Genomic DNA, 19,284 nt, shown 5'->3' with positions numbered 1-19,284 from the left:
ACAATTGAAATGCAAAAAAAGATTCATGCAGTGTATGGAGAAAGTGCTGTGACTGCTCAAACATGTCAAAAGTGGTTTGGGGGGAAAAAAGAGGTTTGGGAAGTTTTGTGCTGCAGATTTCTCGCTGGACAGTGCTCCACAGTTGCATAGACCAGTTGAAGTTAATAGTGACCATATCGAGACATTGAGAACAATCAGTGTTATACCACACAGGACATAGCTGACATACTCAAAATATCCAAATCAATAAAGTTATTGGTGAAAATGAAAAATGTGTCTTCTATTTTATGGAAAAAACTAAACGGACTTTTTGGCCAACTCAGTAAGATAGAGGACTTCCCCGTGTTTTGGCCCTGGCCCTGGACCGCAGCTTGAGCATAGCAGAGGTGCGTCTGTAGTCATCCAGGTAGAGGACGGCCGTGTTCTCAACGCACGGGCCGGAGAGCCTGGTTCAAAGGAGCTAGCCGCAAGCGGGAGAAATTTCTTTGAAGTCTCCTGCTCTATTTTAAAAATTCATGCAGATTTTATATTCTACTCTGTAGTATTTATAGCTTTGATTTGTAATTCTTATTTTTTTAAATTTATTGGTTTTAGAGAGAGAGAGAGAAACATTGATTTGTTGTTCCACTTACTGGTACCTAATCCATTCATTGGTTGTTTCTTGTGTGTGCCCTGACCAGAGACTGAACCTGCAACCTTGGCGTATCGGGAGGACCTTAACCAACTGAGCTAGCCAGCCAGGGCTGTAGCTGTGTGTTTTGTGTTTTTTTGTTTGTTTTTAACCCATAAAAATAATTTTTTCCTTTAAAGGAAAGAAAAAAAAAGGAAAGAAAAACCAACATGCACAGTCCTTATTCTCAAGGAACCTGCACAGTTTAATAATATCTGTTTTGGACCACAGAAAAACTATTTACAACAGCTTTTCATACTCCTTGCTAATGTTGTTGACAATTATTTTCTTTAGACCTATTTATTTGACCCTGCTCCTTTAGATTCCTACTGTAGGTTATAAGTTAAATGCTTTCACTCTCTGAATAGGATTGCATTTTGTCGCTGTCTTTTGGATGGTAGGGCCATGAAGCCTTTGATCTTCTGAGGGAAATAGGACACACACACACACACACACACACACACACACACTGCACTAGCACCTGAGGGCGATGAGGGCGACGAGGGCAGTGGTCTTCGCTGTGTTCGCTGGTGTATCCCAAGCGTCAGACAATAAGTATCGTTGAATGGAGCACAAAGTGCCAAGTGAGGTTGCTCGGGAAGGTTCAAATCAGAAGACTTTTGAATCAGGTTCTGATAGAGGAGGCTAGTAAAGATGGTTGTTCACGAATAGAAAACTGAATCATTTGAGTGTGTTTTTTAGTGGCCTGACAACACTTTTATGGTGATTTTTTTTCTCAACTCTTTACTTATTTATTTTTACAGAGAAGGGAAGAGAGGGAGAAATAGAGGGACAGAAACATTGATATGTGAGAGAAATGTCAGTCGATAGCCTCTTGCACACCCCCAGCCAGGAATCTGGCCTGCAACCCAGACAAGTGTCCTGACCAGGAATTGAACTGGTGACCTTTGGGTTTGCAGGATGGTGCCACACTTACTGAGCCACGCTAGTCAGGGCTACAGTGATGTTCCTTAAAATAAAAGATACGTTTCTGTTAAGAATAATGGCAACTCACAGTGGGAAATTACTTTAAAAGAATGGGCAGTAATCTTTTGGCAGGAGAGAAGATGAAAAGAGAGGAAGATACACTTAGTGCTTGTATCTTCCGTGGAGAACTCGGCAGTCAGGTGTGAGCATGCCCGACGCTGCCGCACCAGAGCTGGGAATGAAGACTATAAAAGTGGAGCTATTTTTGTTTGGGTTTGAGTAGCTTAGGAAACAAGGCTCTTTCTGTGTTCCATTAAAACAGTTCCCCCTTCAACCATCCCACCCTCCTCCCGTATTCTGATCCGTTCTGTTTTCAGCGGTAGCGTGTTGCCTCGGGGAGAAGTTATTTCTAGAAGAGGACGGGAGATGTTTGAAGTGCTGCCTGGCTTCTCCAGCCTAGGTTTACAGAAAACACTACTTATCTGGGCTACTGCGTACATCGTGGGAACCACAGTCCACAATAAAGCAAGGAGTGTGTGTTGTGTGTGTGACAGGCAATCACTCCCCTAACCGTGGAGAGACGTGGAAAATGGTGCTTGTGAGACTGGTTTAAATAGGGCTCTCTTTTCCTTCTGCCCAGGAAGGACTGCTCTGTAGATTTGACTGAGGCCCATGGCTGAATGTGTCTCTGCTATTGACCTGATTTTGTCTTGCTTTACTTTAATTAGGTTTAGTTGTGTTTATTTAAAAATCCAAAGTCAGGGCCCTAAAGAAGTGAGTGTTCATTTTTCTCTCACCGAGGTGAGAGCCTCATGTAGGCAGTTGCTGGTGTGCTGGTGCCTTCCAACTCACCTTTTCACCACGTGGCTCAGTCTTGGTCCTCACGTTTCTGGAGGGCAGTTGGAGATCTCTCTGTCCCATCCAAATTCTAGGCAACAGGATGGGGAAATGAACCACAGAAAGGAGCAAAAGACTAGCATGCTATTTTATTCAGTGACTACTGAGTGAAGACTGAACTTTCCAGTATATAAAGTGAAAGATGATTTTACAGGCTCTGCGGTCCAGGTGGACCATCAGAACAGATATGCACAGATGTTTATGATTGACACCTGTAAAAGTACACGATGCAACACCTGTGATATTTTTGTGGCCTTTGCCCCCTGGAGAACTGATTCATAATAATTGAGTTTTTGTGGCACTTTTTTTATGGTCAGTGGCTTCAGGGAAAGCAAGAAATCACCCACTCATTCCCATTTGCTCTCTCCACCTGTTTCCCCCTTTGCATAGTCCTTTCTGGTCGGGGGGACCCGCCTAACTTGCAGTTTCGTGAGAAAAGGATGAGCACAGCATGGAGTCAGGTTGTCCTTCCTAGGGGCATTTATTCTGGACATGCTCACCTTCCGCCACTTTTCTGCCTTTCGTCATTCTTTGGTGACTTCCCTCTCTTCCTGTGTGAGCAGCTCTGTGTTGAACTGGTGTTTGCAGGGTTCTCCATGTTCAGTGCTTTCCTCCTATGCCTGTGATGGCAGAAACATCAGGGAACCTCTGGTGCAGACTTGTGAAGTGATGTACTTATCCCAGACCGTGAGCCTATTAGCAGCTAATTCTCCTGATTCCCAGTCTGGGGCTTTTGGAGAAATGTCAGTCCATAGTGAGGTCTTTCTTAGATGTTTGTAGGGCCAGGCCCAGGAAGCTGTATTGTGGTGGGTTTTCTTCTGCCCAGAAATCTTCCTTAATAATGGTGCACGCTTTGAAGTGCGCTAGCATTGTATCTTCTAAGAAAGACCATCTTTTATGTGGTGCCAATCTTGCAGGTGTCTGTGGAGTGTGTATATCAACATTCATTGATTCAATGGCCTAATGAAGGCCATTAGGTTTTATTCCCAGAATGAAAAACCAGTTCTTCCTATTACCCGGTGTTCTTGCCATTACAAATTGATTAGAAATAGACTTTGATTCACAGAAGAGATAGAAAATGACGGTTTGAAGAGAAACCCTTGTTTGCGGCACTGCTGGAATCTGCTTAGGTTCAATCAGTATAGGAGCTAACAGGTACAAGGGCAAGTTTAAAAGGATGTGGATTCCATGTATAATACAGATTTACTGGTGACGATTGAGTTATATGCTGTGATGCTGAATCTCCCCATCCTGGCAGGGGCTAACCCAGTGGGAAACTGTGAAGGTTCCTTCAGGCCCTCTGGGAACTAACTAATCTCAGAGCTTTTCTTTGTCCTGATAATGTTTCTTAATCTGTGGGAATTGAGGAAACCATGTGTGGGATTAAGTTTTTATTACGAAAAGCCTAGCATTTTTTGATATAGTGTTGTTTCCATGGGGAAACAAGGTACCAGCCAACCCCGTGTCTTCAGTAGTGAAGGAGAGGCACCGTTTGCACAGGAAGCCACTCCCCTGGTTCTGCAGCATCTAGTAACACCGTTGCATTCTGCAGTCGGGTTGGGCCTGACGTACACCTTGGCAGAAATTGATCAAGTAACCCATCACAGGCAATGAAATGACCTGAATAACTCAATTTCTTTCTAGTAAATTAATCTTAGTCAGTATCGAGGATAAGACACCTTTGAACACAGCTAATTTGGCTTGACGTTGTTCCCTTAAAGGCTCTATAAGTAATTGCCCATGATAGGCATGTCTAGGCAGCTGCATTTTAGTTATGTGTCCCCACCGTAAGGTAGAGACCATGAAAATGCCTCTGAAAATGGCAGAACACCTGAAACATTTCACATCAATTTAACACATTAATAGAAAGGCAAGTATTATGCTACAACCCCTTTCAACAGGATTGTCAGGGAGATTGTCAGCAGCCGGTGGAGCACTGGAGGACCTGGCTGTCTGAGCAGCCACCTTGGAGGTCGGCAGCATCCCCAAGAGGCAGCATGTTGTTGTGAAAGGCAACAGCGGGGAACCTCTGTGTGTAAGACTTTGTAGTGACTGGTGCTTATCGCGGGACTTCCCAGTGTCTTAATACAAATTAGGTAGGCAGTAAATTTTGGTTGAATATACTGAAAGGGGTTCTGTCTTCCAAAAATAATAGAAACTATTGGTAAAAAAAAAAAACCTGTGACTTGCCTTCCCAAGGTTTAGCTGGTATAATCCACTATATTAAATATAGTCTTTTTATTAACTTTTTTTCTTGGCAGGTTCATATAAGTACCACCGGGTTGATTGTGACCCCACCCCCAAGTAGCCCAGTGACAACTGGCCCTTCGTTCACATTCCCATCAGATGTCCCCTACACAGCTGCGCTTGGAGTGAGTATAGTTTCTCCCATCTCTGTTTGTCTTTTAGGTATTAGTCATGTTAACCTGGCACACTGCACCTGCCAACACCTGCAGTTTACACGACACTTGCTAGGTGGGGCGTATCTTTTATCTATTATCTCTGTTAAACTTAGAAAAAAAATTAGAAAGTCTCTTGCCTGCGGCATGCCAAAATTTTTCACAGTGAGGGTCAGTGACCAGAAGCTATTAGAAGAACTCTGTAAAATACTTTTAATTTTCCTTATAGTTCATCCTGATTTCCAGAAGGCTTAACCTTTATTTCTTTTGAGTTTGTCGACCTTTTTACAAAGACACGTTAATGGAAATACCCAGGAAGCTGGGATCCCTAAGGCTAGATGGTTTTCTGTAGTCACACAGTAAGTCGATTTCAAATCTCTACCTTTATTATTCACCTTTCTTAGTTTCTCGTGTTCCGTTGGTATAACCATGGCCATGCTGCCCAAAGGTCCCTGTGGCCTTGGAAGGCCCCTTGAACTATGTTGGTTTTCTTTCTGCGAATATAGCATTCTGCAGACAGAATCCAAACACTAGCTGCTTTAAAACATCCTAATGGGGGAAATTAATAGGAAGAATGAGGGCCGCCAAAGGAAGTAGATACAAAGAAGGAACACTCTGGAGAGAAAATTAAAAGGGAAGAAGCAAGCAAAGGCAACCTCAGGTAGCAGACACACAATAGTTTAAATCCATGTTTTCTAAAATTACAGGCAATTGAGCTGCAAGGAACCAGCAATTGTGAGACATCTCTCATCAAGGCCAATGCCTTGCCTTATACTTTCAGACTGTTTCAGTGCTGAGTTGAGCGAGGATAGGAGAGATCACCAAATCAGATGACTCCAGTGGACCCCTCCCCTATAAATTGCTTAACCAAATCCCAACTGACTGTGATATTTTCAGAGAAATGGTGTGGCCTGGTGATGGGGGCACAGACCTGGGTTGGAAGCCCAGGTCAGCCACTCATGTTATAGGACCAGAAAAAGTTACCCAGCCTCTTTCAGCCTCCATGTCCCTACATATAAGATGAGACTAATAATAGTGCTTACTTCAGAGAGTTAGCGCCGTACCTAGAATGTTCGAGAAGTGACTATCATTGACCTAGTTATTGGCTTCTACTGAGGACCATTTCAAGGTGGGCCAGTGACATGTGCCACTGGGTTACTTTAAGGAGGCCTTGGAAGGCCCGGTTCACTTGGTTACAGGTTCCTCTGTCCCCTAGACTAGGAATAGTGAGGCATCTAAGCAGCTGGTTTGTTTTTAGGTTGCGGATTTTATATATGTTGTAAAGATTATGGTTCCCTCTGCTAGAATGCTTAGAGCCAAATTGGTACCCTTCTCCAGCGGAGACCTCACAATGTTATTAGTTAAAATGTTGGCTCCACCTCGTTTTATTGTCCTCATTTTACTTTTGCCTCATTTTTCCTTTTATATTTATCTTGGTACATTTTGTAAATCATTGAAAACTGACTTTGAAACAAAGTGGGATATAAATAAATGCAGTTGTAACTTAGCTTGACTTAGACTTTTGAAAACATTTTATGGAGTTAAGCATGTTCTTGTCTTTAAGTGGAAGTTAATAATGTTCTGGTTAAAGGCTAAAGGTTTTTTTTTTATGTTTCCAGAACGATTCTAGTTTCCTTGATAGTATAAGAGTGTGGTGCAGGAGGATAAGTTGCATTGATACATCTGGGGAGAAGATGAAATTCCATTAACTTGCGGAAATGGGGTTCCCTGACGTCCCAGTAGCCCCTGGGTATTTTGACTGGAGCCGAGTTCCATATCCACCCTGCCCTCCCTCCTCCAGGAAGACTCTCCTTTCCTTCCTGCTCTTTCACCCTCAGCTGGTATTCCCATTTCCAGAAGACTACTTTGCGTGGAAGAGTTCTAACTTGATTCCTTAAGGGGGGAAAAACTGACTCTCCTGATCTTAGAAAAAGTGATCAGTGGAAAAGACTTAGAGCTGGCCGAGTTTCACCCACGTGAGCTAAAATTTCACGGTGATAGTAAATGGCCCGCTGCTCTTCGCTGGAGGGGCTCTCTCGGGCGGGTCAGCAGGGCCCGTCACAGGAGAGCATGAGTGTACAGAAGGTAATTTACCTTCAACGATTTTATCCTAGAATCACAGGAGAAAGCTTGCATGTTAAGCAAGAGGAAGGTCTATTAGATGGTGTGTGTACTGTGCCAGTTCCACTTAGTGAAAAACGAATTATAAACACACATACCTGTCATCCCAGGAGATGTCTAGATCTCAAGGTCCCTGGGAGGTTGGCAGAAATGTTTTGCATTTAATATGTTAGTTGCAAGAGGAAAAACATCTCAGTGGCACACACCCTCTGCATTTCTGATTAATCACAGCAAATTTGAAATTTTGAAGTATCTGAAAATGTGAAGTATTTCCCATGACCCCGAGCGGTATGGCAGTGATAGTATGTGTCTTCGTAGGACAGAAACCATGCTCTTCATGGTGTGGGTTTATAGGTAATAAATGCCACTACTAGAGTAGAAGTTGAACATTATGTCTAGTACTTTTTATGAATTGAGACTTTTTCAGCTTTTATGCCAAATGAAGTTAGGAACATATTGTCTCGTGCATCTCATGCATCTCACATGGAACAGTTAAAATGTTAAATATCTAATATTAGAAACAAAACTGTTATTATGTCTGTCGAATTCAGACATCAGTCTGTTAATAGTAGTGAGGGTTTTTTCCAACTAATTTTTTGAGGATAAGAGGATGAAGATCTTAGTCTTGCATCTTCCGTACAGTGGTAGAAGGACTTTTTCAACAAGTGGTTCGTAGCCCCTGATCCTCTGTGCCAGCTGAGAGGTGCTTAGCTGTGAGATGTCATAGGGTACTCAGGTCAATAAAGGCCAAATATGGCCCATAGACAACTTATAAATAGATTGCATTACAAAAATAAGTAACCCTAACTAAAAAAGTATCATACACACATTGTTTAAGGAAACAAGATGAAACGATGTCAGGTTCTCAGAAGAGCCAATATGTAATTAATTCCTTGAAGCCCGTGACAGAGGCTAAACAGAATTTACTCCTGTCGACGGGATCGGGGAAGCCTCTGGAAGTGGAAGGCTGGGACTGCCAGTCTTGGCAGTTTGAGAGGAAGGAGTAGAGCCTTTGGAATTGGCAGGAGTCCTGGAAATCAGATAATGGGTAGGATATGTCCAGTAGCAAATGCGTCCTGTTCGTGGCCTGGCATGCAGCCCACTCCGAGAGAGGACACTTCTCTCCTGGAGCTCACTGGCTAAGGCGGAGAATCAAGGACTGCCTTCACAGACGACAGAGCCAGAATGCGGATCTGTCTTTTTCCTGATACCAAAGCCCACGTTTCTTCTACCACGTAAAGCTGCTGCTTCTTTCAAGATCAGTGGGTCGTGGAGGGGAACCTAGGCATGGCAAAACATGACCAGTTTACATTAGCAGACCCCCACTAAGTCCTGTTTTGAGCTGAGTGTTCTTCAGAAATAGTCATTCTTGCCTCAGATCATTACCACATACTGGTCAACAGAAAGCCTGAATCTGTGGAAGCACAAGCAGGAAGCTCATTTCTAAGGAATAGCAGTATAACATCCAGTTTTGTACATCAGTATTTCTGTGGCCTGGGCCACAGCTATGGACAGCTTTACCGTGATGATATACAGACTTTCTGCATTTCCGTAAGGTGACCAGTGATGGGCACTGTTTAAGCCCCTATTAGTTTAGCACGCAGTATCCAGTGAATGTGGTATTTAAGTATGGTACCTGGCTCTGCACAATAGTAAGTTAACAAAATATGGTTAGCACAGAGTGTTGCCTGTGCTCTTAGCAGAGACTATGGATGTTTTTGTTTTTTTCCTGTTGGTAGAGAGTGCATGTTGGCTTCTGGAGCCTGGGCCTTGAAATAATAGGCAGGTCTCCAGGTCAGCTCTGGGTGAACAAAAAGCTGTGGTTTGCTCTGTAGAAATTTCAGGTCTTGCAGGATAGCAAACTGCCTGGAGCACAGCACACAGCGGATTACCTTTTGAACTTCCACATCACCAGATTATTTCAGTTTAGGTTGTTTATAAAGCAACCCACAGAACTTCCTAGTCTGTCACAGCCCTGGACTCACAAGAGCCCTATCATTTTACCAACCCCACAGGGCTCAGCAACATCTAGGAATCTGATTTTAATTAGACTTTCTCTCTTGGTCTTTGTCTGCATGCTTATATACCCACGAATACACATACACACACAAACGTACTTTTTCCCAAAGATTGGTCACCCAGCATTGGGGAAAATCTGACCAATTTTATTAAGATCATCTGTTTCGACCATATAGAGGGAACTATAGCTACCTTCTCTCAATTACTACCTTTGTGAGCTTTCAGAATATTCTCTTTTATCCATGCTTCCAGTGCCTACTGTTTACTCCTTGTAAAAGTGACGTGCATGAAACATTTGTTTACTCTATTTGTTAACTATGAGAGCTGACCTTTTTTTACATTTTGTTAAAACATGACATATTTTTATCAAGTCTATAGATGTCCTTGCCTCCTTCTTCAGACAGTTTAATACATCCTCTGTTCTAATAAGTTAAAATATAACAGGTGATTCTAATTTCCTTTCCTCTTGAAAATGCCATTCTACATGGCATGTGAAATGGAGCTTTTTGGTTCTGTGCCTTCGGTGCGACATTAAATAATTTCTAGGACGGTTATGGTCGGGCTCCTGCTGAGCACGTGTCATTTGTCTTCTGCCTTTCCACAGCCACGCTGTTGTGAGGTTGGGCTTAGGAAGATTTAAATGGAAATCAGTTAAGTGGTAATTTTGCAGTCTCTGTACATTATTGGATGTACAGTCTAGACAGGTGTTATCTCACCTGTCAAGCCACTGGTGTGTTATTACCCACGACCTGCCCAGCTCACACATTTGCTGAGTATTTTACCAAGGGTTAGCTTTACTTCCCTCTCACTTTGTCTCTGGAAGGAGACCAAATGGAGTGAATGCTTGACCTTCTCCTAGTGAAAGGGTTTGAAGGCTTATCTAAGCCCGCGTCCATGCACATTCCAGAGCTGTAACAAATCTTAATGCTGCCGTGTTTTGTGTGGAGAACATGAGTAATGTTCACGAGTGCTGACCTTCTGAGCTGACCTCCACCTTGTCTAGGTTAGCACTCTGTAAGCAGCTCTACGCCTCATTTATTCCTGCTCTGACTTCTGCAACAGCGTCAGCTGCTGTTTGGGAAAAATTCTTTCCCAAAAGTCACTTTAGCCAGAAAATTAAATACAATGTGTGAAACAGTTGCAACATATGTCTAGAATTTTGAAATTTTTTCTATTCAGTTTATGTTTGTAGAACTATGTACATTAATAGGCAGATGAAATCAGTGTTGATGAGATTCAAATTTTTATTCCAAAAAATAGACATAAAATGTCTGCTGTGAACTATGTTTAGAAGTCATTGGATTTTTTTTCTTACTAATATGCTGATGTATCAAAGCCATTTATGCTTTCCTAGGTGCATTCTTTACTTTTCTCATTTCTCCTTTGATTCAGTTTTTACGTCTAGTGGTTCAAAGGTTTGAGGAGGGCGAGGTGGAGGTTCAGGCAGGCCTTTGTGTGCCCGTTTTCCCAGGAGTGTCGGCATACAGACCCTGAAGAATTATCTGGGGTTTATAGATCAGAAGGTAACAATTGCGCCATTGATTTTCAAAAGGCATGGAATCCTGTAGGCAGAGCCCCATTAGTCTGTGCCCATAATAGAACCAGCAGCTTTTCACTGGTGTACTTGTTAAAGATTACCAGCCTTGATAGTACTAAATTTCAAAAGCTGGCATAGTTAAGAAAAGAATAAGCAAAAGTAGCAACAACAGCCCAGTGATTGTGGCTTGCTATTGTTTGGGCTTTTTGGAGACCAGGCATCAAAGGAAATTTTCTTCTGAAGGCATGGTTTGAGATACAGTGCAGCCCTATTGTTTTGGGTTGTGTTTAAGTTTCAGGTTACAGAAACAATCGCAGATTAACTCCTAGCAAGCAGCGGGACTTTATAGCTGCCTCCTTGGAAGGCATTTGGGTTCTTGTCCAAGTCTATACTTAAAAGTGTTATTAATCTTTAAATAGCCTGTGATTGTTTCATGTTTTCTTTTCCTCCTCCCAAGTGTGATTATTTACCTGTATGCTGAAAATGGTTGCTGTGGCTTTACGATCTTATAGGAGAACAAGATGGGGTTTTTTGTGTGTTTGTTTGTTTGTTTGTTTTAAGGAGGCTTTCATATTAGATAGCCTGCTGGTTCTGCTCTGTTTGGATTACATTAAAGTCTTTTTCCGTGGATTTCTGATTCCTTTTGCTTCCCACCTTGCATAAGAGATGTAAATAAGTGTTTTGTTCCTTTTCCCCCCTCTGTTTCTTTCTTATACTAGACTATGAATCCTCCCCTTCCCCCTCCCCCTCTTCTGGCCTCCACACCACCGGGCGCTACTGCTGCTGCTGCTGCTGCTGCTGCTGCTGGAGGAGGAATGGGACCCAGGCCCACAGCGGGACCCCCCGAACAGATTGCACATTTACGACCTCAGACTCGCCCCAGCGTGTAAGTGAGGGTGTCATTTATTACTGCTTAAATGTGCATTTCAAACTAAGCCCTAACTAAGTAGAGGTAGAGAGACATCTTTCTGATACGAGCTGGTGACAGGCTTATGGCTTACCAAAGCGGTTTGTGTTCTGCAGACTTCTACCCAGTCATGCATATAATTAGGAGACTGCTGAAACCAAATGGGCCTGATACAGGAGCTCGCTGGGCAGCCGTGCTCTGAGGGAGGGCTTTGCGTGGTTGAGGGAAATGTAGCTGTTTGCTTCTTCATGGTAGTAGATGTGGATGGAACTGCTTTTTGAGCCTTTTGTCTGCATGTCTGTTCCTCACACTGGGACACTGAGGAATGGGAAGGTATCCACACAAATCAGATGGAGTGGTCCGTAGTATGCATGTGAAAAGCTGTAAACCCCCAACAATAAGTGTCCAGAAAGGTCTAATTATATGGTTCAGAGTTTATCCATGGCAGAATACAGCTCGATTTTGGCGGGTCTTATATTGTATGAGTTTATACAATACAGGGGACAGTTTAGAGCCCCAGTAAAAACAATGGTTAGCGTAGCCTGCCTGGTTTCCATATGTTGGGGGCATAGTCACCCTACATTATGGGGTTGTTTTGTACTCTCTGCGATCTGGACTTTTATTTCCCTTTGACTTTTTCAAACTCAGTCTGCTCCTGGCTGAGCATGCCAAAGCAGGTGCAGTCCAAGCCTCCAGGTCCAGCTTGTGTGTGGAAGGAAGGCAGCGTGTTGTGCTTCCCAGTGGGATTTTTTACCATATGTCCTCGTTTGGGGCTACTTCCCGAGTCTAACAAGTGCCTTTTAAAGAGCTCAATTTTCCCAGTGGGTACCTAATTTCCAGCAGCAGGTTAGGCACTCTGGGAAGCTGCCTTAATTCTTTCACACCCCGCAAATACCATGTGGTGGGATAGTCACCTTCACGCTGGGAGGACCTGCTTGGCAGTTCTTAACCAGGAGGGCCTCTGCCTTTGAACTGTGTCCGGGAACACCTGTTTCAGTGGACAAGCACCAATACTACATACAGGTTAAAGGAGTATACTTTCCGTTTACTTTGTACAAGATGTTCAAGACTATACCAAGGACGAGTTTTGAGCATCTTGGATTTTGTCTGCTACTCAGCCTGAAATCAAATATTCTTTCTATGCTAGGTATGTTGCTATATACCCATATACTCCCCGGAAAGAGGATGAGCTGGAGCTGAGAAAAGGAGAGATGTTTTTGGTGTTTGAACGTTGCCAGGACGGCTGGTTCAAAGGGACGTCGATGCATACCAGCAAGATAGGGGTTTTCCCTGGTAATTATGTGGCACCAGTCACAAGGTATGGTCTGGAATAAATGGTTTACTAAGTTCTAAACAGAGAAGCTTTGTTCTTCCCCATGGCTCTCAGCCTATCCAGATTCCTTCTCACATTATAATTGCCTATTACAAGCCAACATTTAAAGAAATCCATATCTGTGTCTGCTGAGATCCCTTCCAACTCTAAAGTGCTTAGCTTACTGTTCACGTGGATATATATGAAATTGTAGGTTTCTGTGAATAAATGTACTGGATTTTAAGTTACTTGCTTTAAGTAATATGTAGAAGACTCAATTAGACCATTTTTAATATTTTTGTGTTTGAATATATTTTTGTGTCTAATATATATTGTGCTTGAAAATAAAAAGCATGGTGTTTAATATAAACAAAAGCTATATTATTAATACTTATGTGTTTCTATAATGCTTACTATGTGCCAGGTAGGTAGATTTCTAAATGCGTTTCACACATTAATTCTTAAGTCCTTAAACAACTCATTGTTGTAGTTTTGATTACGATCCTCATTTGATAGATGAGGAAATGGAGGTACAACGAGATTAAATAACTTGTCGGAGATCACATAGTGAGGAAGTGCTCAAACCCAGGTGGTCTGGATCTATATTCCAATAGCTTGATTACCTCTGAATTTTGGCAATTATTAATAATTCCTATAATACAGACTAATACAATTCCTTAAATATAACATGGATCCTTTATCCTTCTTAGCTGAAGGTGATTTTGCTCCCTGGGGGGCATTTGGCAACACATGGACATGTTTTTGATTGTCATTACGGGAGGGGAGGTACGGAGAGAGGTTGCTCTTAGCATCTAGTGCAGAGAAGCCGAGGATGCTGCTGAAGGTCCAGCAGTGCACAGGGCAGCCTCCCGCAGAAAGGGATGACCTGGCCCAAAATGTCACTGAGGTTGACAAACCCTATTATAGGGTGAGAGCTTTTAGATATAAAAAAAAATGTTCTTTGTTTTCTTTAGAGATAAGCCCACCTTCTGGTCACTGAGGAAGGTAGCCTTGGAAACTCAATGAAATGACCTATAGTGGCATTGACATTGAGGGAGCTTCAGTTTTGGGCCACGGGGCTCTTAAGCAGTCCAGGTTTAACTGTGTTAAATCATTCCCAAAACCCTCTGATTTTGAATAAATGGCTTAATGAATTGACATGTTTGTCAGATGTTGGCCTTGATTTATAGGTTGGCCAGCAGCCTAATCAAATGAAAATCAGTATTGTTGCAGATGGCGACAGGATGCTAGCTTTAATTAGACTTGCAGATTTGGAATCAATATAAACCTTCTTTTCTGTGTATGCTAAAATTCCGGATCCAGGAGATGGTAGATAGACCCTCCCTGGGGGGAATGAAAAACAAAAACAAACCACAAAAACAAGTAAGGGAAGTAAAATAAACCAAAGAACAAGGAAATATTAAGTTAATTAAAAAGTTTTCATACAACCCAAAAACATAATTATTTAAGGCCTCCAGAGGGATGCTTAGAGTTAATTCTTTGTTATTCATCATGGTAAACAATAAGGACATTCAAGTTTAATGAAGTATTGTACTTGGTAGAAAGTTACTATAAATAGAATTGTTTCAATGAATTTAGGATATCAAAAAATTACATTACACAAAACTATATCAAACCTAATTTAATGCCATTCAACCGGTAAGTCTTTAGCGCTGGCTATACTGCTACAACCACAAATCCTGGAGAGATGGAAAAGAACCATTTCACACTGGCCCTGTCTTCAGGGAACTTTTACTGAGTCAGGAATACAAGGAATTTACTAAAAAGTAATATCACATTTTGCAGTCAGGGTCATAGAACAAAGAAATCCACGTGAACTAGAGTCATAAAATCTTAAGCCTGAGCCTTAGGCAGGGCTTCTTAAATCATGGGATTCCTGCTGCATCTTGAAGCGTGAGTGAGCGTAAGGTAGGGTTAAGAGAAGACAGAAAGGACTGCACAGAGAGCGTGTGTGTGCGTGCGTGCACTCACATGCATGTGCACAAGCACTTGGGTGATGTGGGGCTGAGGGCAAGTAGGGACAAGATCAGAAAACATGAGCGAGGCCACAGAAGTTGGGGGTTGGAAGGTGACAAACCTGGCCCCTTGGATAGATGAAGTAGGAGAATCCAGGGCTGTATGTCAGGGGAGAGGTTTGGCCTTGGTGTGGAACCCTGAGCCCAGCAACTGTATGTTATTGAGCAGAATATGATGGAGAGTTTTCTGTGACTCAGAACACATTTCAGGACCTTTCTCTGCCTCGGGGCCATTGTTTGTTTGAATTTGCTCTTCTTACACTTTGTAAAAATACCTCCATTCATTTTTTGAAATGTTTTTGTCTTAAAGCTTCTTGCATTTAGTTGTTCTGTTTCCCCCTCTAGGACTGATCAGACTGTCTGTGTTTCTGTCTCTGCAGGGCAGTGACAAATGCTTCCCAAGCTAAAGTCCCTATGTCTACAGCTGGTCAGACAGGTCGGGGGGTGACCATGGTCAGCCCTTCCACTGCAGGAGGGTCTGCCCCGAAGCTCCAGGGAAATGGAATGGCTGGGAGCCCAAGTCTTGTCCCCACAGCCGTGGTGTCAGCAGCTCATGTCCACACAAGTCCGCAGGCCAAGGTCTTGTTGAATATGACCGGGCAGATGACTGTGAACCAGGCCCGCAATGCCGTGAGGACAGGTACGGGGGGAGCCGGACTGCAGAGGGTCGGGAAAGGCGGTTGCCTGCCCGACAGCAGATCTTTTATGACAGATGTTGAGAAAGGCAGATGTGATATTAAAATAACAAATAACAGGAAATAGAAGTAGGCATGGCCTAGTCAATGGCACTTTACATCTGCTTACTTTGGCTAAGCCTGCCCTGCACTTTAATTCAAGCCTGACCTACAGCTTGAAAGCCTGAAAGAAATCCAGCCGCTCCTAAGAATATCAATAACATTTGGGCACATGACTTCTGTGGTCACGATCACACGATCTCAAACCTCATTGCTGCCCCCTGCATGTCTACCGTGCGATAGTCTGCTAATCAGTGTGCAGACGTGTTTTTTAATGAATTTAGTCACAAGTCTGTTTTAGACCTAGTGGGACCTTGAAGAACCTTCTTCTTTCTATAGCATTGAAAACCTACCAAGAGTCTTGGGTAACAGTGAGAGTAAACGAGTGACTTACATCTGAAAAACCAAAAGAAAGAAAATGGTTAATAAGAATGGAGAGAGTAATTTTTAGAAAGAGCAGGAGGCCAGCGTAGTTTGACCGTGTACACTGCCATCAGAAACAAGCTCTGTGCCTCCAGCTGTGTGGAAAGGCCTCCCTTCTCTCCAACCGAAGGGCCTCAGGGTTATGGCTAAGCTTCCAGGCACTCACCAGACTCAAGGGCTGTCCTGGAAGGGAAGTGGCATCTAGGGACCCAGCTAAGATTAAGTGCTTTTCAACCACCATACATCCATTATTTACTGTAACAAATGCAATAGCATCCTTTCATTATGGTCTGATGCAATGAAATGATTCATGTTTTGATGAGCAGCATTTACCAGAAAGCTAAATTTTACTGTGTTCCCTCCTGTCATTGACTAGTTTTGGCACACAACCAAGAACGCCCTACGGCAGCAGTGACGCCCATCCAAGTGCAGAACGCCACGGGGGTGGGGCCTACAGCTGTGGGCCTGCCCCACCATCCCATGGCCTCTCAACAGCCTCCGCCTCCAGCGGCTGCTGTCTGCGTGGGTCGAGCCAGCGCCCCCCTAGCCTGCGCTGCGGCTGCGCCGATGGCCTCGCCGAGCGTTGCCTCCGCCTCCCTAGAGTCCGAGCCCAGTAGCCAGATAATGGCCATTCTCTCTGGACTTCCCACCTCTCCTGACAGCGCTTCAGCAGCTTGTGGGAGCAGTTCAGCCGCCAAACCAGACAAGGACAGTAAAGTAAGACCTACCTCCTCTTTCTCTGCTCATGTTTTATCCCGTCATTTCTACTAACAAAAGGACCCATTCAACGGCCCTCAAGCGCTCACCGTGCTCGGTCACTGTGCAGGCGCGAGAGTCGTGTTTCTCTGCGTCCGAACGCCCACTGGTCGTCAGGCCCCGGGTTACATGCTGTCAGTCACTTCTCCACCTGCAGCTTAGGTCTCACGGAGAAGTTTCCTTCCCCCAACTCGTTCTCGCATCATCTTGCTATCCTTAATTCTTCCTGGCCAGCCAGTTTTGCTTTTTGTTAGAAGGTCTTCAGAGTGTGTGTGTGTGTGTGTGTGTGAGAGAGAGAGAGATACAGAAGGGATGAAACTGTTAATCAGAAGTGTTATTTGTGGATTTGTTTTTTCTATAGTGTACTTGATGATAATCAGCATGGGTAGTTTTTCTCTTTGACTTGAATTATAGGGGGAAGTTATTTTGTAAGTCCATTGATCTTTTTAAAATCTCTCCTTTGGGGCTGAATTTCAAAGAAAACCTACATGGGAAGTTGTGTTTGGAAGACTAATCTATGGTTGAGTTTGGAGACAGGTGGTTGAAGGCAAGGGAAATTGATGACGATTTTGGAAATTGATGAAAGAGAGGAGTGATAACAAAGTCTGGGTAATTGTATTATATTCATGACCTTTTCCTCAGGATGTCATGCATTTCTCCTTTTCTACAATAAAACCCAGTTCTAGGAAGCTCTAGGGTAATCATAAACTCTTAGCCACCTGGTTCAGCGGTAATAGATGTCGCTCTATTTAAAAAGTTAGGTCAGCCTGTAAATAGGGGTTTATAAGAAAATAAACTTTACGGCCTACTAAAAAGTTAATATTTAATTGTTGGGTTAACATGAGCATTTTTGAAAAAGATTGGTATCTCTTCAGCGTTTATAATTAACTACATTAAACCTGTACTCAAGCTGACATGTTCACCTTTGTCAATATTGTTAAAAGAATTATTTCATAGTTTAGATTTTAAAGTTTTGGAACAGCATGTCTCAGGGCTCTTGTCACTAGGAGAACAGGGACTCTTCAGCCCCTGCCCTCCCAGAAAAGAATCCGCTGATGCCCTGCGGCTTGAAAGGGACCTGCGCTAGACAGAGATGTGGCTCCCGGAGGGTGGACACGTCCCACCCCTGAAACTTGAGGTATGTTTCCCTCCAGAGCAAAAGGAATGTCACAGGTGTGATTGATTCAGTTGAAGGTTTTAAAGGGATTATCCTGGATTTTCAGGGTGGGGTGAATGTATAATCACAAGGATCTCCACGAAGGGGCGTCACGAGGATCAGGGCCAGAGAAGATGTGACCTCAGAAGCAGAGATGAGAGTGAGTCAAGGAAGGAGCCACAGCCAAGAAAGGCAAGCAGCTTCTAGAATCTGGAAGAGGCAAGGAAGCCGATTCTTCCCTAGGGCCTCCAGAAGGAACACAGTCCTGCCAACACCTTGATTTTAGGGCCTGATTTTTATCCCGTGAAATAAACTAATTCAGGACCTTAGGCGGGTCTGCTGTTGAGCACCCATCCTTGACAAATGGCTACTGGCCTCTGTTCGGATACCATATTGACCACCAGCACCCTAGCTCCAGGGTGTCCCATGCCATTTTCTTTATTTTAAGATGCTTTCTGGAGAATGTTACTCTTCTTTCTCTAGGATGCCTTAAGGTATTTCAGGGTTATCTTCTTTTTCGTTGTGTGGATACAGTCTTGAAGTTTTTTTTCACCATTCTTTGTGTCACCAGTTACAAATTTTCCCTTCCTAAATGTACTACCTTATTTAATGTTCCAGGTCCACTAAAGAGACTTTTCCTGATTGATGTAAGTTCAGTAATTTCATGATTAACAAGATTGGAGTGTCATTTAGCCCGCATTTCTCCAGCCGGTCTACAAGGATGGCATGGAAGACCTTTTCAAACCACTGCTGAGATCCAAACATCTTTCCACTCGCCCGTCCAAACGGCTCCCCAGTGGCCCCACCATTCTGGCTGTTACTTACTGTTAGCAAACATCTCCTGCAGGAGTCTCCTCCTCACAGTCTCCTGTTCTTTCTTAAGCTGATCTTTCATTAATACACTATCCTAGAATTTTCCAGATGGTCTGCAAAGTGCATTGTTGTCTTTTTTTTTTTTTTAAATTAGGACTACACACACCCTTTTTTGGCCTGTTGTGTTGGCCTGATCCCAGATTCACCAGGGTCTGTCGAGGATAATCGATTGCATTTTAGCTGTAAACTTTCTCTGTACTCTGGGGTAAATTCAGCCTATCAAGACTAGTTATTTGATCTCTAAATCCCAATCTCTTTATCTCTTTTCCTCTTATGAAGGTTTAGTCTTCCCTTCCAGTCGGAAGATTATCCTTGCCTTTCTTCCCACCACCGGAGACCCACCACCCATCCCAAACAGCAGGCTTCTATCCTTCTTGTTCTCCCTTCAAACATAACTTTAAAGCGAAGCAGTCCCTGCCCCCCCCACCCCCCCTTTTTTTTTTTTGGTCTTTAGATTTTTTGCAACCTTAAGCTCATATGGGCCTTGATTATGTTCTTTCATAGCAGCCATTCTCTT

At 43.3% G+C, this 19,284-nt stretch overlaps 1 protein-coding gene across 1 annotated transcript in view; it reads left to right on the top strand.

Moving 5' to 3' along the window:
• Positions 1-19,284, top strand: part of SH3RF1 (SH3 domain containing ring finger 1) — a 152,387-nt gene that overhangs the window by 116,626 nt on the left and 16,477 nt on the right. Inside the window, exons 6-10 of the mRNA XM_028519695.2 lie at positions 4,756-4,866; positions 11,290-11,456; positions 12,625-12,795; positions 15,206-15,465; positions 16,359-16,699. Of these exons, the coding sequence (XP_028375496.1) occupies positions 4,756-4,866; positions 11,290-11,456; positions 12,625-12,795; positions 15,206-15,465; positions 16,359-16,699 (1,050 nt within the window). The remainder of the gene's footprint in view (positions 1-4,755; positions 4,867-11,289; positions 11,457-12,624; positions 12,796-15,205; positions 15,466-16,358; positions 16,700-19,284) is intronic.

Source organism: Phyllostomus discolor, chromosome 8 (assembly GCF_004126475.2).
Source record: "Phyllostomus discolor isolate MPI-MPIP mPhyDis1 chromosome 8, mPhyDis1.pri.v3, whole genome shotgun sequence".
NCBI classification, from domain to species: domain Eukaryota; kingdom Metazoa; phylum Chordata; class Mammalia; order Chiroptera; family Phyllostomidae; genus Phyllostomus; species Phyllostomus discolor.
The sequence above is the reverse complement of the archived record's forward strand: the minus strand, read 5'-3'. Positions and strand labels throughout refer to the sequence as shown.